This window comes from Tachyglossus aculeatus, chromosome 14, assembly GCF_015852505.1.
Source record: "Tachyglossus aculeatus isolate mTacAcu1 chromosome 14, mTacAcu1.pri, whole genome shotgun sequence".
Lineage (NCBI taxonomy): Eukaryota > Metazoa > Chordata > Mammalia > Monotremata > Tachyglossidae > Tachyglossus > Tachyglossus aculeatus.
Genome location: NC_052079.1, coordinates 51,342,106 through 51,369,332, shown reverse-complemented (window position 1 = coordinate 51,369,332; position 27,227 = coordinate 51,342,106). Strand labels below are relative to the sequence as shown.

At 46.6% G+C, this 27,227-nt stretch overlaps 1 protein-coding gene across 3 annotated transcripts in view; it reads right to left on the bottom strand.

Moving 5' to 3' along the window:
- Positions 1-2,865: 2,865 nt before the first annotated feature.
- GRAP2 (GRB2 related adaptor protein 2) overlaps positions 2,866-27,227 on the bottom strand; it is an 86,430-nt gene continuing 62,068 nt past the window's right edge. For all 3 annotated transcript variants that reach the window (XM_038756702.1, XM_038756703.1, XM_038756704.1), the window contains 6 exons: positions 21,865-21,956; positions 15,551-15,670; positions 11,110-11,278; positions 8,120-8,338; positions 6,877-6,999; positions 2,866-3,311 (listed from right to left, as the gene is read on the bottom strand). In XM_038756702.1, coding sequence (XP_038612630.1) covers positions 3,132-3,311; positions 6,877-6,999; positions 8,120-8,338; positions 11,110-11,278; positions 15,551-15,670; positions 21,865-21,956 — 903 coding nt within the window. In that variant the 3' untranslated portion in view covers positions 2,866-3,131. The remainder of the gene's footprint in view (positions 3,312-6,876; positions 7,000-8,119; positions 8,339-11,109; positions 11,279-15,550; positions 15,671-21,864; positions 21,957-27,227) is intronic.

The following is a 27,227-nucleotide window of genomic DNA, read 5'->3' as shown; positions in this document are numbered from 1 at the left end:
GCTCTTTCCACTAGACCACGTGGCTTCTCGTTCCATTGGGATGCGTTGGCTTTCTTCAATCCTTGGAAGAAGTCTCCTATTAGTTTTTCTTTCACTTTCATTCTCCATCTGAAACACACCCCATTCAGAGCCTCTATCCTTCTCACACTGTATCGCTCCCCCTCAATCTCCAAACCCCCTTTTGATTCCATCCACTTTTGATTTTCCATCCACTTTTGATTCCACTTTTGATTCAGAAGGAAACAGAAGCACCTGGGTTCTAATCCCAGCTCCGCCACTTGTCTGCTGTATGACATTGACCAAGTCATCTCACTTGTCTATATGTGAGTTCCCTCATCTAAAAAATGGGAATTAAGAATGTGAGCCCCATGTGGAACAGGGGATGTGTCCAACCCAATTACCCCAGGACTTAGAACGGTGCTTGACACATAGTAAGTGCTTAACAAATGCCATTATTAATATTATCTGGCTTCTCTCCCCATCCTCCCGGGGGGGATTGCTGGAATACTGAAAAGCACAACCTGCATTTCACTGTCAAATGTTTCTCTCCCAAGCTCTCGGTACTGTCTGCCTTCCTAGAGTACAATCGGCCTGCTCTGCTGGTAGATTGTAAGCCCCTTCAGGAAAGGGATCATGTCTATTAACGTCACTGGGCTTTTCCTAGTGCTTAGTTCAGTGCTCTGTGCAGGGGAGACACTCGGTAAATCGGTAAATACTATTGATTGAAAGTAGGCCAGAGGAAGAGAAAAAAGAACTTGGTCTGAAACAATGATAATATTTATTAACTGCTTACTGTGTGCCAAGCACTGTGCTAAGCGCTGGAACAGATGCAAGATGATCACGTTGGATACAATCCCTGGCTAGACTAGACTGTGAGCCCATTGTTGGCTAGGGACTGTCTCTATATGTTGCCAATTTGTAATTCCCACACACCTAGTCCAGTGCTCTGCACACAGTAAGCAATAAATAAATAAATACAATTGAATGAATGAATCCCTGCACAACATGAGGTTCACTGTCTAAAAGTGGTGGGGAGAATGGGTATTCTCCCAAGCACTTAGTAATAATAATAATAATGGCATTTATTAAGCACTTACTATGTGCAAAGCACTATTCTAAGCGCTGGGGAGGTTACAAGGTGATGAGGTTGTCCCACGTGGGGCTCACAGTCTTAATCCCCATTTTACAGATGGGGTAACTGAGGCACAGAGAAGTGACTTGCCCAAAGTCACACAGCTGACAATTGGTGGAGCCGGCATTTGAACCCGTGACCTCTGACTCCAAAGCCCGTGCTCTTTCCACTAAGCCACGCTTCTTCTCTGTGCTTTTCACACAGTAAGCACTCAATAAAGTCTCTGGATTAATTCATCAATCCCCATTTTATAGACAAAGAAACTGAGGCACAGAGAAGTTAAGTGATCTGCTCAAAGTCAAGCAGTAGACAAGTGGTGATGAAAACGCAGGTCCTCTGGCTCTTTCCACTAGACATTAACATTTTCACCCTAACTGATTCTTCCTCAGCCCCAGAGAAGAACACAGGCCCTTGAACACGGGCCCTTCCACCCAGACAGTTCCAGTCAATCCACCTCACACAAAGTGCTCCTCTCTCCATCAACCTCCTCATTGGTCCTGGATCTCAAGAGAGTCATTTCTTGCAATCCAACCCCTTTGATGGTTTAAAATCACTCTGGATCTTTCTAGCGAGGGCAGACAGTAGGCGTTCTAGCCTTTGGGGAACCTCTCCAGAAACCACCGACAGGAATCCACAGACCCAGGTTTGGCAGGAACTAACTGATCCAAAAAACGATCAGCATCCCCTTCGGAGCTATGACATAGCCTCTCCACTCGTCGGTTGACTCACTGAAGTCGTCGCCCATTTCTGAGGCGTGGAGTCAGGCCCCTACAGGCCCAGGTGCCACAGGGGAAGCAAACAGGTTCCAGTGGGGATCGCCCCACAAACAGGAGCGATAAAACAGATATTACGAGTCTCATAGCAGGCTCTGTCCAAAGGTCTCAAAATACAGGATGAGTAGGGGATCCAGTGATTCTCTGGGAGATCTGTGGCAACTTGAAGGCCTCCTCATCCTCACTTCTGGGCCTTGGACCACCGTGGCCTGGGTTTCTCCATCTGTTCGGCGAGGCCATCCTACCTAACTCCACTGAGGGATGGCTGTGTCAGCAAACTGATGTTTACTTGCTAAAGAAGAAAAATCCCGGGTAAAACAAAATCAAGGGCTCCAGAATCTCCTGGGCAGAGTCCTCGAGGTGATTTTTCTCTCCTGCCAAGGAGAGATTCCCTCTCCAAGGGCCCACCGACCCTCACCTGAACCACGGCACACCGACTTCTACTCTGGCTCTTCTATTTAATACTAAAAAGGCCCTGAGGAGAAGAGTGGATGATGTCCGATTTGAATTTCAAACTAAAATAGGGACTGAGGAGTGCAACAAGCAGGGCTGTGTGTGTGTATGCGTTTGTGTGTTTTATGGTATTTGTTAAGCATTTACTATGTGCCAGGCACCGTACTAAGCGCTGGGATAGCTACAAGCTTATCAGGTTGGCCACAGTCCCGGTCCCACCTGGGGCTCACAGTCTTAATTCCCACTTTACAGATGAGGTAACTGAGGCACAGAGAAGTTAGGTGACTTGTCCAAGGCCACACAGCAGACAAATGGTGGAGCCAGGATTAGAACCCAGGTCTTTCTTCACTCCCAGTCTCATGCTCTATTCACTAGGCAACACTGCTTCTCTGCGGTGACCTAAAACACACCTCACATCAAAATGGACTCTACCTCCTTTGTTTGGCACCCAGCATAGTGAAGACATGTATCAGACTGAAATGCCCATGACAAGGGGGGGATGTGGAGAGATTTAATGGACAAGGACAATCAAAGGGTTCCATTCACTCCCTTAGCACACTTGTTAGGAGGAAGGAACAGGAGGACAAATATCTCGATTTCAGCCCCTTTCAGACCAATTATTCAACAAAATCGCCAATAAATTATGGTAATAAGACAGTGTACATCTAGGCGTATATACATAGGTACCAGCTAGGCCGGAGAGAGCAGTTCCGTGCCGGGCTCCCCTTCCACCTCCCCCCGCCCCCCAACTCTTTCCCACAGCTCAGGGCGGCTCATCGGATCACAGGGATGACGTAGTTGGCCGGGAAGAGGCCCAGCCGGCTGTTCAGGAGCCCCGTCCACCAGAAAGGGTCGGAGCTGTCCAGGACCTCCACTATGTCTCCAAAGCGGAACCCCAGCTCGTCGTCCTCCACGGCCTCAAAGTCGTACAGGGCGCGAACCCACTGCACTCGCTGTCGGGGAGAAGAGACAGAGAGGCCCGGCTGAGCTTTGGGGCGGGGGCAGGATGCCGGAGCTGGAAATGGAATTTGCAGCAAGAGGGGCCATGAAACCATCGCGTGATAACAGGACGGCCTCATGGAGGATGACCCCCATCTCCCCGCCCGCCACCTCACCCCACCACAAGACAAGCATGTGATTCTCGAGAGGGACTCCATTCCCCACACCCCCACCCAAAGAGTACCACTTGAGGCATAAGATCTTCTGAAGCAGCGTGGCTCAGTGGAAAGAGCCCGGGCTTTGGAGTCAGAGGACATGGGTTCAAATCCTGGCTCCGCCAATTGTCAGCTGTGTGATTTGGGGCAAGTCACTTAACTTCTCTGGGCCTCAGTGACCTCATCTGTAAAATGGGGATTAAGACTGTGAGCCTCCTGTGGGACAACCTGATCACTTTGTAACCTCCCCAGCGCTTAGAACGGTGCTTTGCACATAGTAAGTGCTTAATAAAAGCCATTATTATTATTATTCCACAAAGAGAGGAGAGGTGAAGTTCTGAAGCAGCAGAATGAGCCAGGTGAGATCCCAACCCCAGAACACTTCTCCCTGCATCATTTTGTTTTAGACTGTGAGCCCACTGTTGGGTAGGGACTGTCTCTATATGTTGCCTATTTGTACTTCCCAAGCGCTTAGTACAGTGCTCTGCACATAGTAAGCACTCAATAAATACGATTGATGATGATGATGATTTTGTTAGCTTTTTGGCTTTTTTAACATCTTCATAAATGATTTAAAGAGGAGTTTGCTGTGAAAGTACTGCATCCGCAGGTGATTCTAAGCTCTTCTTGTGGTGAAATGTCACACAGGGAGGGACCAACGGTAGGAAGCTGAAGGAATGTGTGGAAAAATGGCAAGTGGTTTCAGTGTGAGCATGTGCAAGGTACAAGCACTCGGGAAAATCATCCCAGTGACGGCTACGTGATGGGATCAAAGCAACAGGTCCTGACTCAGGAGAGTGATCTCTGAGTCACTGTTGCCGTCCGATGTGTGGCCACAGGCAAAAAGACCCAGAAAATGCCCGGCGTCTTCATAAAGTGGATTGGAAATATATCTGAATACTTTCGCCACTCTGTTAACCCATGGTGTGCCCTCATCTGGAATATAATACTAATGATGGCACTTATTAAGTGCTTACTATGTGCAAAGCACTGTTCTAAGCACTGGGGAGGTTACAAGGTGATCAGGTTGCCCCACGGGGGTTCACAGTCTTAATCTCCATTTTACAGATGAGGTAACTGAGGCACAGAGAGGTTAAGTGACTTGCCCAAAGTCACACAGCTGACAACTGGCGGAGCCGGGATTTGAACCCATGACCTCTGACTCCAAAGCCCGGGCTCCTTCCACTGAGCCACGCTGCTTTTGTGTGCCACATCCTAGGAAAAGCATAAAGGAGTTGAAGTAGATTCAGAGATGGGCGATTAACTCGCCCAACACTTAACCCTTTTGTGCACATATCTTTAAATTATGTATTGTAAATTATTAATTTATATTCATGTCTGTCTCTCCCTCTAGGCTGCAAACTCACTGTGGGCAGGGAATGTGTCTGCCAATTCTGTCTTACTGTACTGTCTCTCAAGTGCTCTGCACATAATAAGAGTTCAATAAATACTACTGATGATGATGATGATATTAACTAAAATAATCAGGGGGGATGGAGAAGATTACCAAAGAAAACACCCTGAAAAGATAGAACTCATCAGGCAGTCTGAGAGGAATAGTGTCTGAAATTTACAAATCATTAGGTTGTAAACTCTTCTTAAGGGCAGGAATCAATCAATCAATCGTATTTATTGAGCACTTACTGTGTGCAGAGCACTGTACTAAGTGCTTGGGAAGTACAAGTTGACAACATATAGAGACAGTCCCTACCCAACAGTGGGCTCACAGTCTCGAAGGGGGAGACAGAGAACAAAACCAAACATACTAACAAAATAAAATAGAATAGATAGGTACAAGTAAAATAAATAAATAAATAAATAGAGTAATAAATAAGTACAAACATATATACATATATACAGGTGCTGTGGGGAAGGGAAGGATCAGGTCTACTTATTCTAATGTCCTCTCCTGAGTGCTTAGTTTAGTATTCTGCACATGGTATCAATCAATCGTTAACTATCAAGTGCTTACTGTGTGCAGAGCACTGTACTAAGCGCTTGGGAGAGTACAATATGACAGAGTTGGTTGACATTCCCTGTCCACAACAGTAAGCACTCAATAAATATTTGGGATGGATTAAGAAGATAAAGTCAATACCTATGCCTGAAGGAATTGTCCATTCCTCAAGTCCCCTTATGTGTGAGTGAGGGGACACCCATTGAAGCATGCAGATAATAGGTTCCAACAGACAAAAAGAAAGATCTCTTCCCAACGTAGGTGGAAAGCCTACCAGATTTGTGACACTAGGAGGTTGTGGGGACCAAAAATAATCAGCGGCTTCAAGAGCGGGCTGCATAAATTCCTGGACTGGTGGCCCACAGTGGGTTGCTAGAGGGTAAGTTAGAAATGGAGAGGAAGAATGTGTGGGATGTTCGATCAATCAGTGGTACTTATTGAGCGCTTACTATGTGCAGAGCACTGTACTAAGTGCCTGGGAAGTTATCATACAGCACATTCCCTTCCCATAATGGCCAATTCCTAAATATTAGGATGGATGCCAAGGAGGGCCACCATCATCCCCTGGGCACTGTGGTAGACTGAATACAGCGGGCTGGAAGGATCATCTGTCCTTGGCAGCAGGGGAAGGGGAAGGGCTAGGCCCTGCTTGAGGGGGACAGCCTGCAACGCCTGGACCAGGACTGGGACCTCCTCCTCCTCCTCTTCCTCCTCTTCCTCCTCCTCCTCTGCAGCCATGGTGAGAACCCAACAACCCTCTGAGGCCCCCACGGTGCCTCTGGGCATCTATATTCCTCTCCCCCTCGTCCCCCTCTCCATCCCCCTCATCTTACCTCCTTCCCTTCCCCACAGCACCTGTATATATGGATATATGTTTGAAAAGATTTATTACTCTATTTATTTATTTATTTTACTTGTACATATCTATTCTATTTATTTTATTTTGTTAGTATGTTTGGTTTTGTTCTCTGTCTCCCCCTTCTAGACTGTGAGCCCACTGTTGGGTAGGGACTGTCTCTAGGTGGTGCCAACTTGGACTTCCCAAGCGCTTAGTACAGTGCTCTGCACACAGTAAGCGCTCAATAAATATGATTGATTGACTGATTGATCTGTCTGTCCCAGTGATGACATTGCTTATGTTCCTGGGTATCACAGTATTTGGAAATCCTAGCAGTGTGGCCGATTGGGTGCTTCCCTAATTGGCGTGTGATGGGCAGACAGACCATATCCTGGCAGTGAAGATGGCGGAGATCCCCCTGGCAGCAACAGAGCGATGTCATGCAGGCGCTTAATACAGTGCTCTGCACACGGTAAGCACTCAATAAATATGATTGAATGAATGCGAGCGGGGACGGGCCCTGGAAAGGTACCGCTGCAGGCCGGATTGGAAAAAGGCCGGTCACCTACCCCAGTCACCTGCTGGGTTACTGGGTCTGTGTGCCTGCGATGCATGAGGGCCGCGTTGCCTTCACCACTCGCTGTCGGGCCCCGCTGCCCGTCATTCATATCCAGGCTGCCTCCGCGCCGATCCTAGGAAGCAGGAGAAAGGGGGAGATGGTGAGCGTGTCGTAGTGCCCTCCCCCACGGTGCCTGGCAGTGCCTCGTCTATGCGGGGCTCAGGGCGGCGGGCACTTGAGAAACATTGCATAATAATGAGGAGAGTGGCATTTGCCAAGTGCTTAGTAGTTAAGCACTGTGCTAAGCTCTGAGGTAGATACAAGACAACTAGGTGGGATAACAGTTCCGGTCCTCCTTGGGGCTCACAGTCTAAGAGGGAGGGAGATGCTTGATGGGGACTTCAGTCCCGGCCCACAGATCTGGTCAGTCAATCAATTCTACCTATTGAGTGCTAACTGTGCGCAGAGCACTGTACTAACCGCTTGGGAGAGTCCAATGTAACGATAGCAGGAGGTGATTGGATAGCAGGAGGTGGCCCCTTTCCTCAGTGTGTCAGTTCTGATGGATGCGTTAAGGAGTATGAACGGGGGGGATGCACCCATTCTCCAAAGTGGCATTTGGGTGGTGGGTTCCCTAGGTAAAGTGTAACCATGAGAAGCAGCATGGCCTAGTGGCAAGAGCCCAGGCCTGGGGGTCAAAGGACGCGGATTCTAATCCTGGATGCTCCATTTGTTTGCTGCACGACCTGGGATGGGGTCAATTAACTTCTCTAGGCCTCTATGCCACAGTCCCTTTTAGACTGTGAGCCCACTGTTGGGTAGGGACTGTCTCTATGTGTTGCCAATTTGTACTTCCCAAGCGCTTACTACAGTGCTCTGCACATAGTAAGTGCTCAATAAATACGATTGATTGATTGATTGATTGCCTCAGCTTCCTCATCTATAAAATGGAGATTCAATCCTACTTCCTCCTACTTATACTGTGAGCCCTGTGTGGGACAGGGACTATGTCCAACCCCATGAACAGCTAGTTACCCCAGCGCTTAGATAGTAAGCACTTAACAAATACCATAATTAATTAATCAGATCGGTGCTTGGTACGTAGTAAGTGCTTAACAAGAACCATAATTATTACCATTATTATTATTATTATTGTTCTTGTGGCAGTGGCCAAGTGAGCAGAGTATGACAAAGGCATATGCTCACATCCTAGATTTGCCCTCCCCTGGCCATCCGGGTTCTCCCTGGGGCACCTGCTGGAAAGGGTGGTGGGGCTGATAGCGTTGCTGAGGCTTCTGGGCCTGCTGTGCTCGTTGATACTGGTGGGCCTGCTGATGCTGATACGTGGTTGGAGGGGGAGGATGGAGATCTGACATCTTCCTGTTCACAGGCGCCCGGATTTCTTCTCCACAAGCCCCGCCGAGACCCAGGCCTTCCTGGGCTTTGCGGTCCAGGCTTCCGCCCCTCCGCTCCTGGAAGAAGAGCAGAGAGAAACCATCACCGTCCGTCCCGCCAGGCCCCTTCCTCTCCTTGACCAGCCCTCGTGGGTCCAAAGCTTCCAGCAGCGTGGCTCAGTGGAAACAGCCCAGGATTGGGAGTCAGGGGTAGTGGGTCCTAATCCCGGCTCCGCCGCTTGTCAGCTGTGTGATTTTGGGCAAGTCACTTCACTTCTCTGGGCCTCAGTGACCTCATCTGGAAAATGGGGATGAAGACTCTGAGCCCTACGTGGGACAACCAGAACACCTTGTATCCCCCCAGTGCTTAGAACAGTGCTTCATACATAGTGAGCGCTTAATAAATGCCATTATTATTATTGTTTTTATTATTAAACTGCAAGCAGGGAATCTGTCTGCTAATTCTTTGGACTGACTCTCCTCAGTCAGTGGTATTTATTGAGTACTTACTAGGTGCAGAGTCAGTTAGTCGTATTTACTGAGAGCTTACTGTGTTCAGAGCACTGTACTAAGAGCTTGGGAGAGAAGAACACAATATAACAGTTGTATTTCCTGCCCACAGAGAGCTTACGGTTCAGTACTCCCCCAAGTTTGTACTTTCCCAAGAGCTTAGTACAGTGCTCTGAACACAGTAAGCGCTCAGTAAATACAATTGATTGATTGATTTCTCTCCAGTCTCCTATAGGCAGCTGATAAGGGAAAGGCCTTAGGTTTAGGCCCCTAAATTAAAAAGGGGGCATCCATATTCACTGTCTACCTAGACAGTCTTCTATTCTAGAAATTCAAAAGAGGCTTTTTGCCCCAGGGTTTCCCCACTTACAGACCGGGAGTCATTCGTTTACTTCATTTCTACAGAGCACAGATTGCCTTATTGGTTTATTTGTCTTCTTACAGCACAAATGGATGACACAGTGTTTTTATCTGGCGTCCCATGTCCTCACTACTTCCACACACCCAGCCCCTCACTAGCTCTTGCTATTGACTTTGTTGTACTGAAACCCGTTTTTATACCTTGGTTACCTAGAAACAAACACAGCATCTGGGCAGGAATGAGTGGTATTTACTGAGTGTTTACGGTGCGCAGAGCACTGTACTAAACCCTTGGGAGGAGGACAACGCAACGGATTTAGTAGACATGATACTAGCCCACACGAGATTATAACCGATGAGTGGGGTCAGACCAACTGAGTGTTACCCCTGTTTATGGGTGGGGAAAGTTGCCCTCCTGAAGCTCTTAGTTTTAGATGCAAATCCTGGTAATTTGATGCCTTAGCCCACTTCCTGATGGAGAGAATCCTCTAACCTTTGTAACCTTTTGTTTTCCTTCCTGGACTTGTGTGTGTTTTGTGGGTGACACTCCCCGGGTGTTTCTGTGCCCTTTCTATTTTCTCAGGCTCGGTTCCAATCAGCAGTGGGTTGGGCAGACTTTTCTTACGTCCTTCCACCTGCTGACCTCGGGCTTCTGAAACCCCGCTCCCTCCCCTAGGCTTTCTCCGTTGGCCCTCTAAAAGTAGTTCTCAGGTCCAAATTACCAAAAGAAATGAAGAGTCCATAGTCCAAATGGAGGAGAGGCTGGATTACAAACCATTCTAGGGGGCCAAAAAAATGGATTCAGTCTCTTGTTCCTCATCTCTCACTGCCCTATTTCTGGACCTCACTCAGATCTGCCAAGCCCCCTCCATTTCCAACTTTCTTGGCTACCTGAATGTTAGACTGTAAGCTCGTTATGGGCAGGGAAAATGTTCGCTAATTCTGTTGTATTGTACTCTCCCAAGTGTTCTGCACATAGTAAGAGCTCAATAAATGAACTGATTGACTGACTGGGCATTCAAATGGAGGCCAGACTGTAAACCCTGTCGGTTCACGCTGTGCCTCTGCAATGGGGAAAAACTAACTTGTTGAGCCGATGGGTCCAACAGACTCATTTCCTTAGTGTCCCACCCCAATTCAAACCGATTCATCCATTCATTTATTCAATCGTATTTATTGACCGCTTAGTGTGTGCAGAGCACTGTACTAAGTGCTTGGGAAGTACAAGTTAGCAACATATAGAGACGGTCCCTACCCAGCAACGGGCTCACAGTCTAGAAGGGGGAGACAGACAACAGAACAAAACAAGTAGACAGGCGTCAATGCAATCAAGCAAAAACTCCTCACTCTCGGCTTCAAGGCTCTCCATCCCCTCTCCCCCTCATCATCAATCGTATTTATTGAGCGCTTACTGTGTGCAGAGCACTGTACTAAGCGCTTGGGAAGTACAAGTTGGCAACATATGGAGACAGTCCCTACTCAACAGTGGGCTCACAGTCTACCTCACCTCCTTTCTCTCCTTCTCCAGCCCAGCCCACACCCTCCGCTCCTCTGCCACCGCTAACCTCCTCACTGGGCCTCGTTCTCGCCTGTCCCGCCGTCGACCCCCGACCCACATCCTCCCCCTGCCTTGGAATTCCCTCCACACATCCACCAAACTAGCTCTCTTCCTCCCTTCAAAGCCCTACTGAGAGCTCACCTCCTCCAGGAGGCCTTCCCAGACTGAGCCCCCCTTTTCCTCTCCTCCTCCTCCCCTCCCCATCACCCTCCTCTCTGCCCAACCCCTTCCCCACAGCACTTGTATATATTTGTACATATTTCTTACTCTATTTTATTTGTGCATATTTATTACTCTATTTTATTTGTACATCTATATTACTCTATTTATTTTATTAATGATGTGAATGTAGCTATAGTTCAGACCTCGCAGAGCCATGCCCCAGCGTTTGGGAAGAAATGTGCTAGAGGTTGGCACCTACCTGATCTTCTCGGGTCCCATCCCTCAGAAAGATCTGTTTCTGCCTGGAGATGGAAGAGGTTTTGTAGTACTCCACCAGTCGATTTAGGGACTGGAACTTTTCTGTCCACAGGAAATAGTGACCTTTGGCATCCCTCATGACCTTGAAATGCTGAACGTCATCCTCATGCCTGGGGAACACGGCAAACCACAGAGAAGACTGCCGATCAAACAATCGATCGATCGATGGTGTTTACGGAGCACGTACGCAAAGCACCGCACTAAACTTTTCATTCATTCATTCATTCAATTGTATTTATGAAGAGTTTACTGTGTGCAGAGCACTGTACTAAGTGCTTGGGAGAATACAAGATAACCCAGTTGGTAGACACATTCCCCGCCCACAAAGAGCTTAATAATAATAATAATAATAATGGCATTTATTAAGCGATTACTATGTGCAAAGCACTGTTCTAAATGCTGGGGAGGTTACAAGGTGTAACTTACAGTCTAGTTTCCATTAAACACTAGTAATGAGGCCAGCAGCCTTGAGCACTGTTCTCCTCCAGATCCCCAAAGTCTTTCGACCACTGAATTACTCTCCCATCACTGAAGTGCAGTTGCTTCTGGGGTAGGATGAAGCAGCGAGGCTGCACCAGTGAAACTATAACAGCAGGTCTTCAGGAGGGGCTGTGTGGAAGGCCGCAAAATTGTAGGCGGGAATTTTGCATCAGCAGAACGCTGGAATCTGTCCCTGGAGAGGCTCACAATTTCTTTATATTATTTCATCTTTCCTACTGGGTCTGTCGCCAAACCCTACCCCACTACTGGAGAAGCAGCGTGGCGTAGTGAACCAAACACGGGCCTGAGAGTCAGAAGGTTGTGGGTTCTAATTCCGGTCCACCACTTGTCAGCTGTGTGACCTTGGGTAAGTCCCTTCACTTCTCCGTGCCTCAGTTACCTCATCTGGAAAATGGGGATGAAGACTTTGAGCCCCACCCCCACCCCCGTGGGACAACCTGATCACCTTGTAACCTCCCCAGTGCTTAGAACAGTGCTTTGCACACAGTCAGCGCTTTATTATTATTATTACAAGGTGATCAGGTTGTCCCAGGGGGGTCTCACAGTTTTGACCCACCTTACCTCCTTCCCCTCCCCACAGCACCTGTATATATGTTTGTACATATTTGTTACTCTATTTATTTTATTTGTACATATTCATTCTATTTATTTTATTTTGTTAATATGCTTTGTTCTGTCATCTGTCTCCCCCTTCTAGACTGTGAGCCTGCCGTTGGGTAGGGACTGTCTCTATATGTTGCCAACTTGGACTTCCCAAGCGCTTAGTACAGTGCTCTGCACACAGTAAGCGCTCAATAAATACAATTGAACGAATGAATTTACTTTTATCCACTGCAGCTCTTAGTACAGTGTCTGGCACACAGTAAGTACTTAACAAATACCACAGTTATCATTATTATTATTACTACTACATCTTATTTTTAGATTGTGAGTCTCTGGAGGGCTAGGGACCATGTGTGGTTTTTTTCGGGCCACTTTTTCCAGTGCTCCAAACACAGAAAGTGCTTAATATTATTAATCAGGCAATCCATCAATCATACTGATTGAGTACTTACTGTATGAAGAGCACTAAGCACTTGGGAGAGTGCAATATAACAGAGTTGGTAGACACATTCCCTGTCCACAACGAGCTTACAGTCTAGAGGGCTGTTCACTTATTATTAGTCACTCAGACCGGGTCCCTACGTTCCTCTAAAACTTGGCCAGTACACGGCACAACAGAATCAGTAGACACATTCCCTGTCCACAACGAGCTTACAGTCTAGAGGGCAGTTTAATTATCATTAGTCACTCAGACCGGGTCCCTACATTCCTCTAAAGCTTGGCCAGTACACGACACAACAGAATCGGTAGACACGTTCCCTGCCCACAATTAGTTTACAATCTAGAGGGTTGTTTACTTATTAGTCACTCCAGCTGGGTCTCTACATTCCTCTAGACCTTGACCAGTAAGACAACCAGTGGAGATGTAATGGAGGCAATCGATCACTTGTATTTATTGAGTGCTTACTGTGTGCAGAGCATTATACTAAGCACTTGGGAGAGTACAATCTAACAATATAAAAGATACATTTCTCACCCACAATGAGCTTACAGTCTAGAGGGCCAGGGTCAGTATCCGATCTGCTTATCTTGTATCTGCCCCATTGCTTAGTACAGTGCTTGGCACACAGGACTGTACTATGCTGTTTTAATTTTTAACAAATACCACAATTATTATGATGATGAAACCAGAGACATTCATTCAGTCAGTCAATCGTATTTATTGGGCGCTTACTGTGTGCAGAGCACTTGGGAAGTACAAGTTGGGAACATATAGAGACGGTCGCTACCCAACAGTGGGCTCACAGTCTAGAAGACAAAGAATGGCATGGGGAGTCTTGATCACCAATCCAATCTGATCCCAATCACATTCTGCTGACTGTACACTTATTTCCAATGAGTGAAGGTGGTCGTAACCGCTCTTAAATGGATACTTTTTCCATTGGAAAAGGTCAGCCGGCATCGATGGCTCCCTGGATAGCCATCTTACTAGAGCGAGACTGAGAATAGAAAGAGCTCTGAGAAGTGACTACTCTTTTGAAGAACAAGAGTGGTCCTTCTGGAATGGGCTTTTGTGTTCTCATATGGAAAGGTGGTACTGTTCTCCCCACTGCCAAACCTCGTCTCTCCAGCCAAACGAAGAAGAGGAGGTAACGGTCTGCTGAGTTTTGGTCAGGTGGGCAGTCCCACTCAGATACTTCAGGTAGCCATGAAGACAGTCCTAAATTCAGTGGCCCACTGGATAACCTTCCACTTTGCTGTCTCTGCGAAGACACATTTATATTCACTCTTTTATTCCAGGACCTCGAGGACTTAGCGAGTACATATTCTGCTTCACAACATCCATGTGTGGAGGAGGAAAAATTACGCCCATGATATTACCATTATTCATCAATTGCCTTTCATCTAAGGTTTCAGAAGGGCCCACCTTTAACCCATGCATTTGCTCCGCAATTTTGGATTAAGGTTGGGGTGATATTTGGCGTACTGAGGCAAGCAGTGGCAAAGTGTTCTGCCCAGTGCCAAACATCAAAACAAGCAGAAATGTTCTCCAGGACTCCAGGAGCTTATGCTTTCAATTCTGAGTGTTTTACCAGTGGGAAATAAAAGCAAGCATGATTCTCTCCTTTTTTGAAGGGTGAGAATACCCAGCTCTGTGGGATTGCTTGAGCCGAGGTGTTTGTAAACTCACACAAATTACCCATGGATTCTAGCTTCTGACACCAATAGACCTCACTTTTCAATGAGTATGCACCTCCGCCCTCCAAAAACGGGAGAATCAACATCAACTAGAATCCGTCGGGATAAGAACCACCTCCACAATAACTAAAAAAGGAAACCGCGATAGTAGAATGGGCTGATGGTTTGGTACTTGAATTGATAGAGAAAGGGGGAAAATAAAGACAAATTTCCAGATTCAGTGACCAATCATTATTAGGAAAACTAAAAAGATATACCCTCTCCGATGTCCCCAAGTACTACTTAGGCGGTCTGCAAAAGGGCAGGCCCACTATTGTCCTCACATTAGTGCTTTTGTAGCAGATTTACCGATGAACTTACATAGATCTCATCCATCTTGCCGACTGGAACTCCCTCCCCTTTCTTATGCGGCAGACCATCGTTCAAAGTCTTATTAAAATCACATGTCCTCCAAGAGGCCTTCCCCGACTAAGCCCTCATTTCCCCTTCTCCCTGTGGCCTAGAGAAGCAGCACGGCTTAGTGAAAAGAGCAACGGCCTGGGAGTCCGAACGACCGGGGTTCTAAACCTGGCTCTGCCACTTGTCTGCTGTGTGACCTTGGCAAGTCACTTCACTTCTCTGGGCCTCAGTTAAAAATGGAGATTAAGACTGTGAGCCTCATGTGGGACAGGGACTGTGCCCAACCCAATTTGCTTGAATCCACCCCTAGTACTTAGTACAGTGTCTGATATACAGTAAAGGCTTAACAGACACTATTTATTATTATTATTATTATTATTATTATTTGTATCACCCTTGCACTTGGATTTGTACCCTTTAAACACTTGCTATTCACCCATCCCGAACCCCACAGCACTGATGTCATATCCGTAATTTATTTTAATGTCTGTCTTCCCCTCTGGACTGTGAGCTTCTTGTGGGCAGGGAACATGTCTATCAACTCTATTATACTGCACTTTCCCAAGCGCTTAGTACAATGCTCTGCCCACAGTAAGCACTCAGTAAATACGATTGGTTGATGAAACTGTCGATGATGTTTTTTCCTGTACTTATCGATGGGACTGCAAAGGAAGATAAATTATCTACAGTTCCTGCCCCAATCAAGGCAAGAGCAACTAAGCAAGATATTAGTTGGTTACCTCACGGAGATGGAGAAGTCACCCGGGGAGCTCTGACTGGCTCGGATGATGAAGGAGCCAACTTCTTTGCCCATGAGTAAGCTTTCTGCTTCGTGACGGGAGATCCCCTCGTGGAACCAGCTGTTGGGTGGGATAAAGTAAGGGACAAAATTGAGAAACGGTAGCGATGGGAGGTGGGAGAGGAAAAGACAGGGAGTAAAATGAAAGCACTAAAAGGAAAGAAATAGGAAGAGGCAGGGAAGGGGCCGTGGGGAGAGAGGGGAGAGAGGAAGAAAACACGATTTGAGGGTTAGCATTCTTTGCAGCGTGACCTAGTCTTTTAGACTGTGAGCCCACTGTTGGGTAGGGACTGTCTCTATATGTTGCCAACTTGTACTTCCCAAGCGCTTAGTACAGTGCTGTGCACACAGTAAGCGCTCAATAAATACGATTGATTGATCGATTGATTGATAGAGCATGAGCCTGGGAGTTTGAAGGACCTGGGTTTTAATCCTGCCACTGCCACTTGTCTGCTGGATGCCCCTGGGTAAATCACTTCACTTTTCTGTGCCTCAGTTACCTCATCTGTAAAATGGGGATTAGGGGACTGGGAGCCCTATGTGGGACAGGGACTGTGTCCAATCCAATTATCTTGTATCTACCCCAGTGCTTATACATTGCTTGGCATATAGTAAGGACTTAAGAACACCACAGTTACTATTACCATCAACATCATCATTATTAAAAATCCAATCCTTTGAAATGCCCTTGGGGGAAGCCCAGAAAAAATTCAACCTGATCCCCCTCCCTTCCCGCCTCATCCTGATAAAAGACCTTCCCAGCCTGGAGAACCTGATTCATGGCAATGCGTGGCTGCACAAAAACAACGAGTGAGTCATTTTCGAAAGCGGTGAGGACTGAAAGGGTAAAAGGGAGAGACGGTGAGGTGAGAGCTGCGCATTAGAAAAAGGTTGCAGGCTCTCTGCACCAGAGAGAGGGAAAAATGCATGATCCTAACCATGCCATGAGGCAGAGGACTCTAAAGCTTCCCGCTTCGACTCTGAAGAGGCCTCGTCCCCGGCCAACTAGAGAAAAACCGCCCTAGCCGGGAAAGCGCTTAGTACAGAGAAGCATTGTGGCTCAGTGGAAAGAGCACGGGCTTTGGAGTCACAGTCATGGGTTTAAACCCCGGCTCTGGCAATTGTCAGCTGTGTGACTCTGGGCAAGTCACTTAACAATAATAATAGTAATAATGACATATATTAAGTGCTTACTATGTGCAAAGCACTGTTCTAAGCTCTGGGGGGATACAAGGTGATCAGGTTGTCCCACGGGGGGCTCACAGTCTTCATCCCCATTTTACAGATGAGGTGACTGAAGCGACTTGCCCAAAGTCACACAGCTGACATTTGGCGGAGCCGGGATTTGAACCCATGACCTCTGACTCCAAAGCCCGGGCTCTTTCCACTGAGCCACGCTGTAACTTCTCCGTGCCTCTGTACCTCATCTGTAAAATGGGGATGAAGACTGTGAGCCCCCCGTGGGACAACCAGATCACCTTGTAACCTCCCTAGCGCTTAGAACAGTGCTTTGCACATAGTAAGAGCTTAATAAATGCCATTATTATTATTATTATTATTATTATTATTATTATTATTATTACAGTGCTCTGGGCACAGTAAGCGCTCAGTAAATAGGATGAGAGGGGACGATCGGCCTGCAGGGGGCGCACCTGGTCCGCTCTTCCACGTGGTCGAAGCGACATCATAACATCATATTTATTGAACGCTTCCTGTGGGCAGAGCACTGTACTAAGCGCTTGGAAAGTACAATTCGGCAACAGAAAGAGACAATCCCTACCCAACAACGGGCTCACAGTCTAGAAATAATAATGATGGTATTTGTCTCGGGTAACGAGGTTGGAGCTCTTAAGGAAACAAAACACACCGTCTAGGAAAAAAGGAATCGTCCAGGATGTCATGCGGTGTCCTTTGAGAAGGGAACAATGGGGCCGAGGGGGAGAGGAGCCAGCTGCCAGGAAAGAAAAGTTTCTACCGATTTCTGGGAGGTTTGGAAGGGGACTGTTTTCTTTAATACTCTACTCTATCTTTATTTATTTACTCTACTTACTCTATTTTACTTGTACATATCTATTCTATTTATTTATTTTGTTAGTATGTTTGGTTTTGTTCTCTGTCTCCCCCTTTTAGACTGTGAGCCCACCGTTGGGTAGGGACTGTCTCTAGATGTTGCCAGCTTGTACTTCCCAAGCGCTTAGTACAGTGCTCTGCACACAGTAAGCGCTCAATAAATACGATTGATTGATTGATTGGGGGCTGCTCCTCTGCCTCACACAGCCTCCCGCCTCCACCGGAACCAAACTGGAGGCCTTACCAGACTGAGCCCCTTCCTTCCTCTCCCCCTCGTCCCCCTCATCTTACCTCCTTCCCTTCCCCACAGCACCTGTATATATGTTTGTACATATTTATTACTCTATTTATTTATTTTACTTGTACATATCTATTAAATTTATTTTATTTTGTTAGTATGTTTGGTTTTGTTCTCTGTCTCCCCCTTTTAGACTGTGAGCCCACTGTTGGGTAGGGACTGTCTCTATATGTTGCCAACTTGGACTTCCCAAGCGCTTAGTACAGTGCTCTGCACACAGTAAGCGCTCCATAAATACGATTGATTGATTGATTGATTGATTTAAAGGGATTTGTTAAGCGCTTTTTGTGTGGCAGGGCGCTCTACTAACAGCTGGGGCAGATACAAGCTAATAATTATGATGGTATTTGTTAAGCGCTTACTATGTGCCGAGCACTGTTCCAAGCACATGATGGGAATGAGACAGCAGCATAATATTGTGGTATTTGTTAAGCGCTTGGATAGATACAATCAGATCAGACACCGATCAGAGGGGAGAGAGAATGGGCCTTTAATCCTTGTTTTATAGATGAGGAAACTGAAGCACAAAGAAGTTAAGTGACTTGCCCAAGGTCTCACAGCAGGCAAGTGGCAGAGTCGGGATCAGATCTTGGATGTCTACTGACTCAGGTTGGACACAGTGCTTGTCCCACATGGGGCTCACAATCTTAATCCCCATTTTATAGATGAGGGAACTGAAGCACAGAGAAGTTGCTGTGGAGATAATGGTTACCAATCTCCAATCTCAAGTTATTTGCACTGTATGCTGTATATTATAATGAGCCTCCAAATGAGCAACCTTGAGGCACTTTTCAGTTGGCTCCCCAAAATTCCGCTCCCTGAATAATAATAATAATAATAATAATAATAATAATAATGGCATTTATTAAGCACTTACTATGTGCAAAGCACTGTTCTAAGCTCTGGGGGGGATACAAGATGATCAGGTTGTCCCATGGGGGGCTCACAGTCTTCATCCCCATTTTACAGGTGAGGTAACTGCGTCACAGAGAAGTGAAGTGACTTGCCCAAAGTCACACAGCTGACAATTGGCGGAGTCGGAATTTGAACTCATGACCTCTGACTCCAAAGCCCCGTGCTCTTTCCACTGCCTGGGACCTGAAGTGCAAATCTACACCCAATCACAAATCCCCAGGAAGACCACCAACCTGATTACCTTGTATCTAGCCCAACACTTAGAACAGTGCTTGGCACATAGTAAGCGCTTAACAAGTATTATTATTATTATCATTACTACCACAAGGGCTCCTGGCCTAGCCTGCTGGATGAACTGTGGATCATCATCATCATCATCAATCATATTTATTGAGCGCTTACTATGTGCAGAGCACTGTACTAAGCGCTTGGGAAGTACAAATTGGCAACATATAGAGACAGTCCCTACCCGACCGTGGGCTCACAGTCCAAAAGACTGGATGCCGTGGAAACTTACACCAAGGCTGGGGCTGGGGGTCAATTTCCATACTTCTCTGGTCCCCTCTTATAGCCCCCTCTCCCGAAATGGGGTCTGATGACTTCAGCTGAGATTCTCCTGGGTACTAGGGGAACCCTAGGCCGTATCACTAAATTTTGATCGCTATCCTCAGCTCTTCCTCTTGGGAAATGCTCAGAATCGCCTCCCACAATGGTAAGCGTGCTGCTGGACATCTGTCACGAATCTCCAGTGGCTACCAATCAATCTGCGCATCAGGCAGAAACTCCTCACCCTGGGCTTCAAGGCTGTCCATCGCCTTGCCCCCTCCTACCTCACCTCCCTTCTCTCCTTCTCCAGCCCAGCCCGCACCCTCCGCTCCTCTGCCACGGCTAATCTCCTCACCATACCTCGTTCTCACCTGTCCCGCCATCGACCCCCGGCCCACGTCATCCCCCGGGCCCGGAATGCCCTCCCTCTGCCCATCTGCCAAGCTAGCTCTCTTCCTCCCTTCAAGACCCTACTGAGAGCTCACCTACTCCAGGAGGCCTTCCCAGACTGAGCCCCTTCCTTCCTCTCCCCCTCACCCCCCCCATCCCCCCATGTTACCTCCTTCCCTTCCCCACAGCACTTGTATGTATGTTTGTACATATTTATTACTCTATTTATTTATTTTACTTGTACATATCTATTCTATTTTATTTTGTTAGTATGTTTGGTTTTGTTCTCTATCTCCCCTTTTTAAACTGTGAGCCCACTGTTGGGTAGGGACTGTCTCTCTGTGTTGCCAACTTGTACTTCCCAAGTGCTTAGTACAGTGCTCTGCACACAGTAAGCGCTCAATAAATATGATTGATGATGATGATGATGAAGAAGGAGGCCTTTGGCAGACTGAGAGGAGGAATTTTGAGCAGCCTCTGCCTGGCCAGGCAGAGGGAACCGGACCTCCGGAATGTTCGACTATTTGCTGTCCCATCCCAACTCTCCAGAGGGAAAGGAAAAGTGGAGAGGATGGGAAGGTGGATGAGCAGTTTTGTGCACTTAAAGTCTTGCCTTCTGACAACACTGCAATGCTTGGGCTAGAAACCGGCACATAGGCACACATGCAGAATTATGCTCCTTGTCTAGTGGACAGAATGGATAGCAAATCATGCCCAAATCAAGATATTCCTTATTCCCCTTACCCCCTCCCCCCATCCTCCACCTCCTGAGGGAAATTTCCCATCCTTTCCCCTTTGGACTGTCTATGTCTTGCAGGTTTCTCCACCTTTACCACTGCAAGACATAGACAGTCTTCTTTGGGGCTGCTTGGAAATCTATATGATTCTTCTCAATACACAGCCATGCTATTTGGAGGAATAAACAACATTCACAGATGTGTGGGGAGGTAGGAAGGGAGTAACACAGGGAGAGAATTAGAAGAGTTTGGGCTAGAATAATAATAATGATGGTATTTGTTAAGCGCTTAATATGTGCCAAGCACTGTTCAGACCGCTGGGAAGAATCAGGGGTTGCGTGGATGGGAAGGTTCGGGTTCAGGTTCGGAAGTCAGGAGATCTGGCCTCTAGTTTCAGCTCTGCCACTGGCTTGCTGTGTGACTTTGGGCAAATCACTTCACCCCTCTGTGCCTCAATTTCCTCATCTGTAAAACAAGGATAATACCTGCCTCTCCCTACCTTACAGATATGCTAAGAGAATAAAATATGACATTTTTATGGTGGTTATTAAGCGCTTACTATGCACCAGGCACTGTACTAAGCTCTGGGGTAGGTGCAAGCTAATCAGGTTGCACACAGTCCATGTCCCACGTGAGACTCAAAGTCTTAATCCCCATGTTACAATTGAGGTAACTGAGGCATAGAGAAGTTACATCATCATCATCAATCATATTTATTGAGCGCTTACTGTTTGCAGAGCACTGTACTAAGCACTTGGGAAGTACAAGTTGGCAACATATAGAGACAGTCCCTACCTAACAGTGGGCTCACAGTCTTGACCAAGGTCACACAGCAGACAAGTGGTGGAGCCAGGATAAGAACCCTGATTCTTCTGACTATAAGGCTCAGGCTCTATCCACTAGACCACACTGCTTTTCCGTGAAAGAACTGTAATATTTAGAAATCCTAGACAAATCAAAAGTATGATTACAGTTACATATTTTGCAGGGCCAGACTGGGAATACTTCCACATCCACTCTGTTCTCTAATGACGGGGTTACATTTCTGACAATTCCGCATTAAGGAAGACTTGCATGTTAGAAAACGTGCACATAAGCATTTCATCTAACGTCACATTGAGTTCGAGACAGAGAGTTGCACGTGGTTGGGAAACTTGCCCCCAGATTCCCTAAGAGCATAGTGAAAACACACATTTCGGAAGAACTAAGTATGCTGCCGACCCAGTGACCATTTCCAGCAGAATATGTGGACCAACTGAGACTCCAAGGACCCCAAAAGGGAACCCTTGTGGTACTTACCCAGGGATGTGGATCTCTATGAAGTTCTTGGGGACATAACCTTCGTGACTCTTCAGCTCAGCTTTGAACCACTCTTCTTGAGAGCTTAGAATCTGCAGAGAAGAAGGTGCATGACTAAAGAATCATAAGCAGGACCACTAAAGCCAGAGAGAAATTTGGAAAAAAATTAGCTAAAAGATGTAGTTGGGAGACAAGAGTTGGCTTTCGTGCTTGTCAGAGTCTAGGCTCTCTGCTTCCCTTCTGGCCAGCTGCGTGCAAATAGGCTGATGAGGAAAGCTGCTAAGGTTGAGGGATCGCTACTAATTAGATTAATCTCTGGTCTTAAAGAGATATTTGGCCAGCAGACGTTTGTCCTGCAAGTTTATCCCGATGCTTCCACCATGATGGAACAATACAGCTCTAACATTTAAAATGGCAAAGAAATTCTTTAAAGATTTCAGGGTGTGTGTGTGCTTGTGTGTAGCATGTGTTGGCTTTGAGTTTAATGTTGAATTTAACAAGGAAATAAAAATGTGTCACACATTTGAAAGCCCCGGAGATTGCAAAAATAAAACCCTGCATTGTGTTGACTGTTGATTGTTTATATGATTTAGTGTGTTTCTGACAGTGCCTATCTGGTGACAAACCTAACAGCAGATTGAAAAAAAAAAATTAAGGATCTCTGCATCTTAAATGGCACGAACAATATCTGACTCGTTAGCCACTTAGCAGGAGGAGAATTTGATACCAATATTTTCGTGTGGAAGGGCTGGAAGGTATTACTACTTGTACATATCTATTTACTTGTACATATCTATTTACTTGTACATATCTATTCTATTTATTTTATTTTGTTAGTATGTTTGGTTTTGTCTCCCCCTTTTAGACTGTGAGCCCACTGTTGGGTAGGGACTGTCTCTATATGTTGCCAATTTGTACTTCCCAAGCGCTTAGTACAGTGCTCTGCACACAGTAAGCGCTCAATAAATACGATTGATGATGATATTAGGCCGAGTTTTTATAGAGAGCATATTTTTTTGCGTGAATGCCATCTTCATAGGTCCTGTCTCCTGCTTAGCCAGAGAATCTGCCCGACTGGCAGCCGCTCAGCACTGCCCCAGAACCACGATTATAATAATAATTGTGGTATTTGTTAAGTGTTTACAATGTGCTAAGCACTGTACTAAGCGCTGGGCTGGATACAAGCAAATTGGGTTGGACACAGTCCCTGTCCCATGTGGGGCTCACAGTCTCAATTCCCATTCTACAGATGAGGGAACTGAGGCACAGAGAAGTGAAGCGACATGCCCAGGGTCACACAGCAGATAAGTGGCCGGGCCGAGATTAGAACCCATGACCTTTTGACTCTCAGGGTCATGCTGTATTTGCTACGCCATGCAGCTTCTCTAGGCCAAGCGATGCCTTTGCGGTGCCACGATGTCACGGCCAACCTAACCGCCCGGATTCGGACGGCTACCTCGGGGTGGCGGGACCAAGACTGGAAGGGTGGAAAAACTGGAAATGGAGGGGCTGACATCAGGATTTCTGGGGCCAGTGATTCGTACTTTCTAAACTGCTACTGGATGGTGCCATCCCCGCTATGATGCTTGATGCTTAACATTTGGTTTGTCCCCTGCAGAGTCAGGTCAAAAGTGGATTCCTATAAAATAATTCTCTTCATAAAATATCTATAACTACTGTGGGATGGCACCAGGGAGCAGATTAGGGGTTCTGGGAGCAGTGGGTGGAAAAGCATATGGAAATTGTTATCCCAGGAAGTCGCATGGGCGGAGAATACCAATAGGGTTAAGAAGGATCCTTCCCGTCTCACAAGCCCATAACCTTGGCGTTATCCTTGACTCCTCTCTGTCATTCAACTCACATATTCAATCCGTCACCAAATCCTGTCGGTCCCACCTTCACATCACCGCCAAAATCCACCCTTTCCTCTCCATCCACACTGCTACTACGTTAATACAAACTCACCTGGATTACTGCATCAGCCTCCTTGCTGACCTCCCAGCCTCCCGTCTCTCCCCACACCAGTCCATACTTCACTCCACTGCCAAGATCGTTTTTTCAGCAGAAGCGTTCAGGACACTTCACCCGGCTCCTCAAAAAACCCCAGCTGTTCCCCACCCAGCTTCGTAACAAACAAAACTCCTCTCCACTGGCTTTAGAGCACTCCATCACCTCGCTCCTCTCCTTCTACAACCCAGCCCACATACTTGCTCACTATGCCTCGATCTCGCCGTCAACTCCTAGCCCACGTCCGGCCTTTGGCCTGGAACGCCCTCCCTCCTCTAATCCGACAGACAACCACTCTCGTCCGCTTCAAAGCCTTATTTGAAGGCACATCTCCTCCAAGAGGCCTTCAATCAATCAATCAATCATATTTATTGAGCTCTTACTGTGTGCAGAGTACTGTACTAAGCGCTTGGGAAGTACAAGTTGGCAACATATAGAGACGGTCCCTACCCAACAGTGGGCTCACAGTCTAGAAGGGGGAGACAGAGAACAAAACCAAACATATTAACAAAATAAAAGAAATAGATATGTACAAGTAAAATAAATAGAGTAATAAATATGTACAAACATATATACATATATACAGGTGCTGTGGGGAAGGGAAGGAGGTAAGACGGGGGGGATGGAGAGGGGGACGAAGGGGGAAGGCCCCTTGAAGGAGATGTGCCCTCCATAAGGCTCAAAACGGAGGAGACTGACTGTCAAATATGAAAAGGGAAGAATTTCCCGACTCTGGTCTCTCCATCTAGATTGCAAGCTCGTTGTGGGCATGGGAGGTGTCGGTTTATCGTTATATTGTATTCTCCCTAGCGCTTAGTACAGTGTCTGCACACTTAGCGCTCAGTAAATATGACTGACTGACTCAGGGGCCCAGAGAGATTCGATGACCTGCCTGAGGTCACGCAGCATTCATTCATTCACTCATTCATTCATTCATTCATTCAATCAATCAATCGTATTTATTGAGCGCTTAATTCTCAGACTAAGCCCCCCTTCCTCATCTCCTGCTCCCTTCTGCATCGCCCTGACTTGCTCCCTTCGCTTCCCCCCCGCCAGCCCCACAGCACTTACGTACATAAATATCATTTTATTTACCCCTTTGCTCTTCCCCTCTCCCAGCCCCAAAGCACTTAAGTACATATCTGTAATTTTATTTATTTATATTGACGTCTGTCTTCCCCCCTCTAGACTTTGAACTCGTTGTGGACAGGGAATGTCACTGTTTATTGTTGTATTGTACATTCCCAAGCACTTAGTACAGTGCTCTGCACACCGTTAGCGCTCAATAAATACGGCTGAATGAAGGATTAGGATACTTCCTGGGTAGAAGGTACCTGAGGGTTTCCTTAGAGGTAATGCTAGGGCCAAGGAGGAAAAAGTTAGATACTTTACTTGATTCACCCACAAGCATCAAGATGGAGGCCAAGGAGGGCAACTATCAAACATCCCCAGGAGGGGGTGGATTTGAGGTCTGGATGACTTGTACTTTCCAAGCACTTAGTACAGTGCTCTGCACACAGTAAGCGCTCAATAAATACAATTGAATGAATGAATGAATGAATGGGACAGCATTACTCTTGGCCTTAAAAAAGTACTAGGGAAAATAGCTTGCAGTCACTTAAGACATTTTTACTTGTCAATCAGTGATGATGATGATGATGGTATTTGTTAAGTGCTTACTATGTGCCAAACACTCTCCTAAGTGCATCCATAAAACATCATCATCATCAATCGTATTTATTGAGCGCTTACTGTGTGCAGAGCACTGTACTAAGCGCTTGGGAAGTACAAGTTGGCAACATATAGAGACTGTCCATGATTACTATGATTACTAAGTAATCATGAAAACATCCATGATTACTATGTACAAAGCACTGTTCTAAGCGCTGGGGAGGATACAAGGTAATCAGGTTGTCCCACGTGGGGCTCACAGTCATCACCCCCATTTTACAGATGAGGTCACTGAGGCACAATTAAGTGACTTTCCCAAAGTCACACAGCTGATAAGTGGCGGTGCTGGGATTAGAACCCATGACCTCTGACTCTCAAGCCTGTGCTCTTTCCACTAAGCAACGCTGCTTCTCAGTGAACCATATTATGTGTCTGCTGTGTAAAGAGCACTGCCTAAGCACTTGGGAAGTCCACCAGAAGCATGTCTTGGTCCTCTAGGGGTTTTCAATCTTGTAGGCAGACAAATTATTTCAAATAATGGGAGGAAGAGGAAGAACAAGAATATGAACACAGAGAAGCACAAATAAGTCAGGATGAAACATATGAATGTTCTTCTTCTAGACCGTGAGCCCGCTGTTGGGTAGGGACCGTCTCTATATGTTGCTAACTTGTACTTCCCAAGTGCTTAGTAGAGTGCTCTCCACACAGTAAGAGCTCAATAAATACGATTGAACGAATGAATAACTGAATATAATAATATGCGCCTATGAAAGCTCCCTCTAGACTCATTGTAGGCAGAGAATGTGTCCTCCAACTCGGTTTTTTTATGGCATTTATTAAGCGCTTACTATGTGCAAAGCACTGTTCTAAGCACTGGGGAGGTTACAAGGTGATCAGGTTGTCCCATGGGGGGCTCACAGTCTTAATCCCCATTTTACAGATGAGGGAACTGAGGCACAGAGAAGTGTAGTGACTTGCCTGAAGTCACACAGCTGACAAGTGGCGGAGCTGGGATTTGAACCCTTGACCTCTGACTCCAAAGCCCAGGCTCTTTCCACTGAGCCATGCTGCTTCTCCCCCGGTTGTATTGCATTCTTCCCAAGAGCTTAGTATAGTGCGCTGCGTATAGTAAGAGCTCAATAAATACCTTTGATGATGATATAACCAAGTGCAGAGGTGGAGTATTTAGCCATAAGTGCTATATTCTTGTATTCCTACCCTCTTTCCTTGGAATGGAGAATTCCCTCCTCCTACCATCTGGATGTGGCAGACGCATAAATAAGTTATGAGAGGAAGGAGACAACTCAGAAAATGGCACCGCTTCTTCAACCCGATCACTCTACCTTGAAACCTGCTGCAGTTTTAGCCACTGTGGCCTAAATCCCTCCCTCTCTTTTGCGGGGAATGAAAAGATGGTGAAAAAGGGAAGGGCAGCGTGAGCCCCCAAATGGTATAACATCTTGCCTTTGGAAGGGCTTCTGGGAAGGTTGTGGAAAACCCAAATGAGACTCAACTCGCCTCGCCTCTCCTCTTCATTCTGTTGACTAGTCAAATACTGCAAGATCATGGTCTCCACATAGCAACCTCTCCCTCCCCCACGTCCCACCACACCTGGTGCCTGATCTGCTCGAGATTGTGGTTCTGAAGAGGTACATTTGCAGGCTCTTCATGTGCAGGAGGCAAGT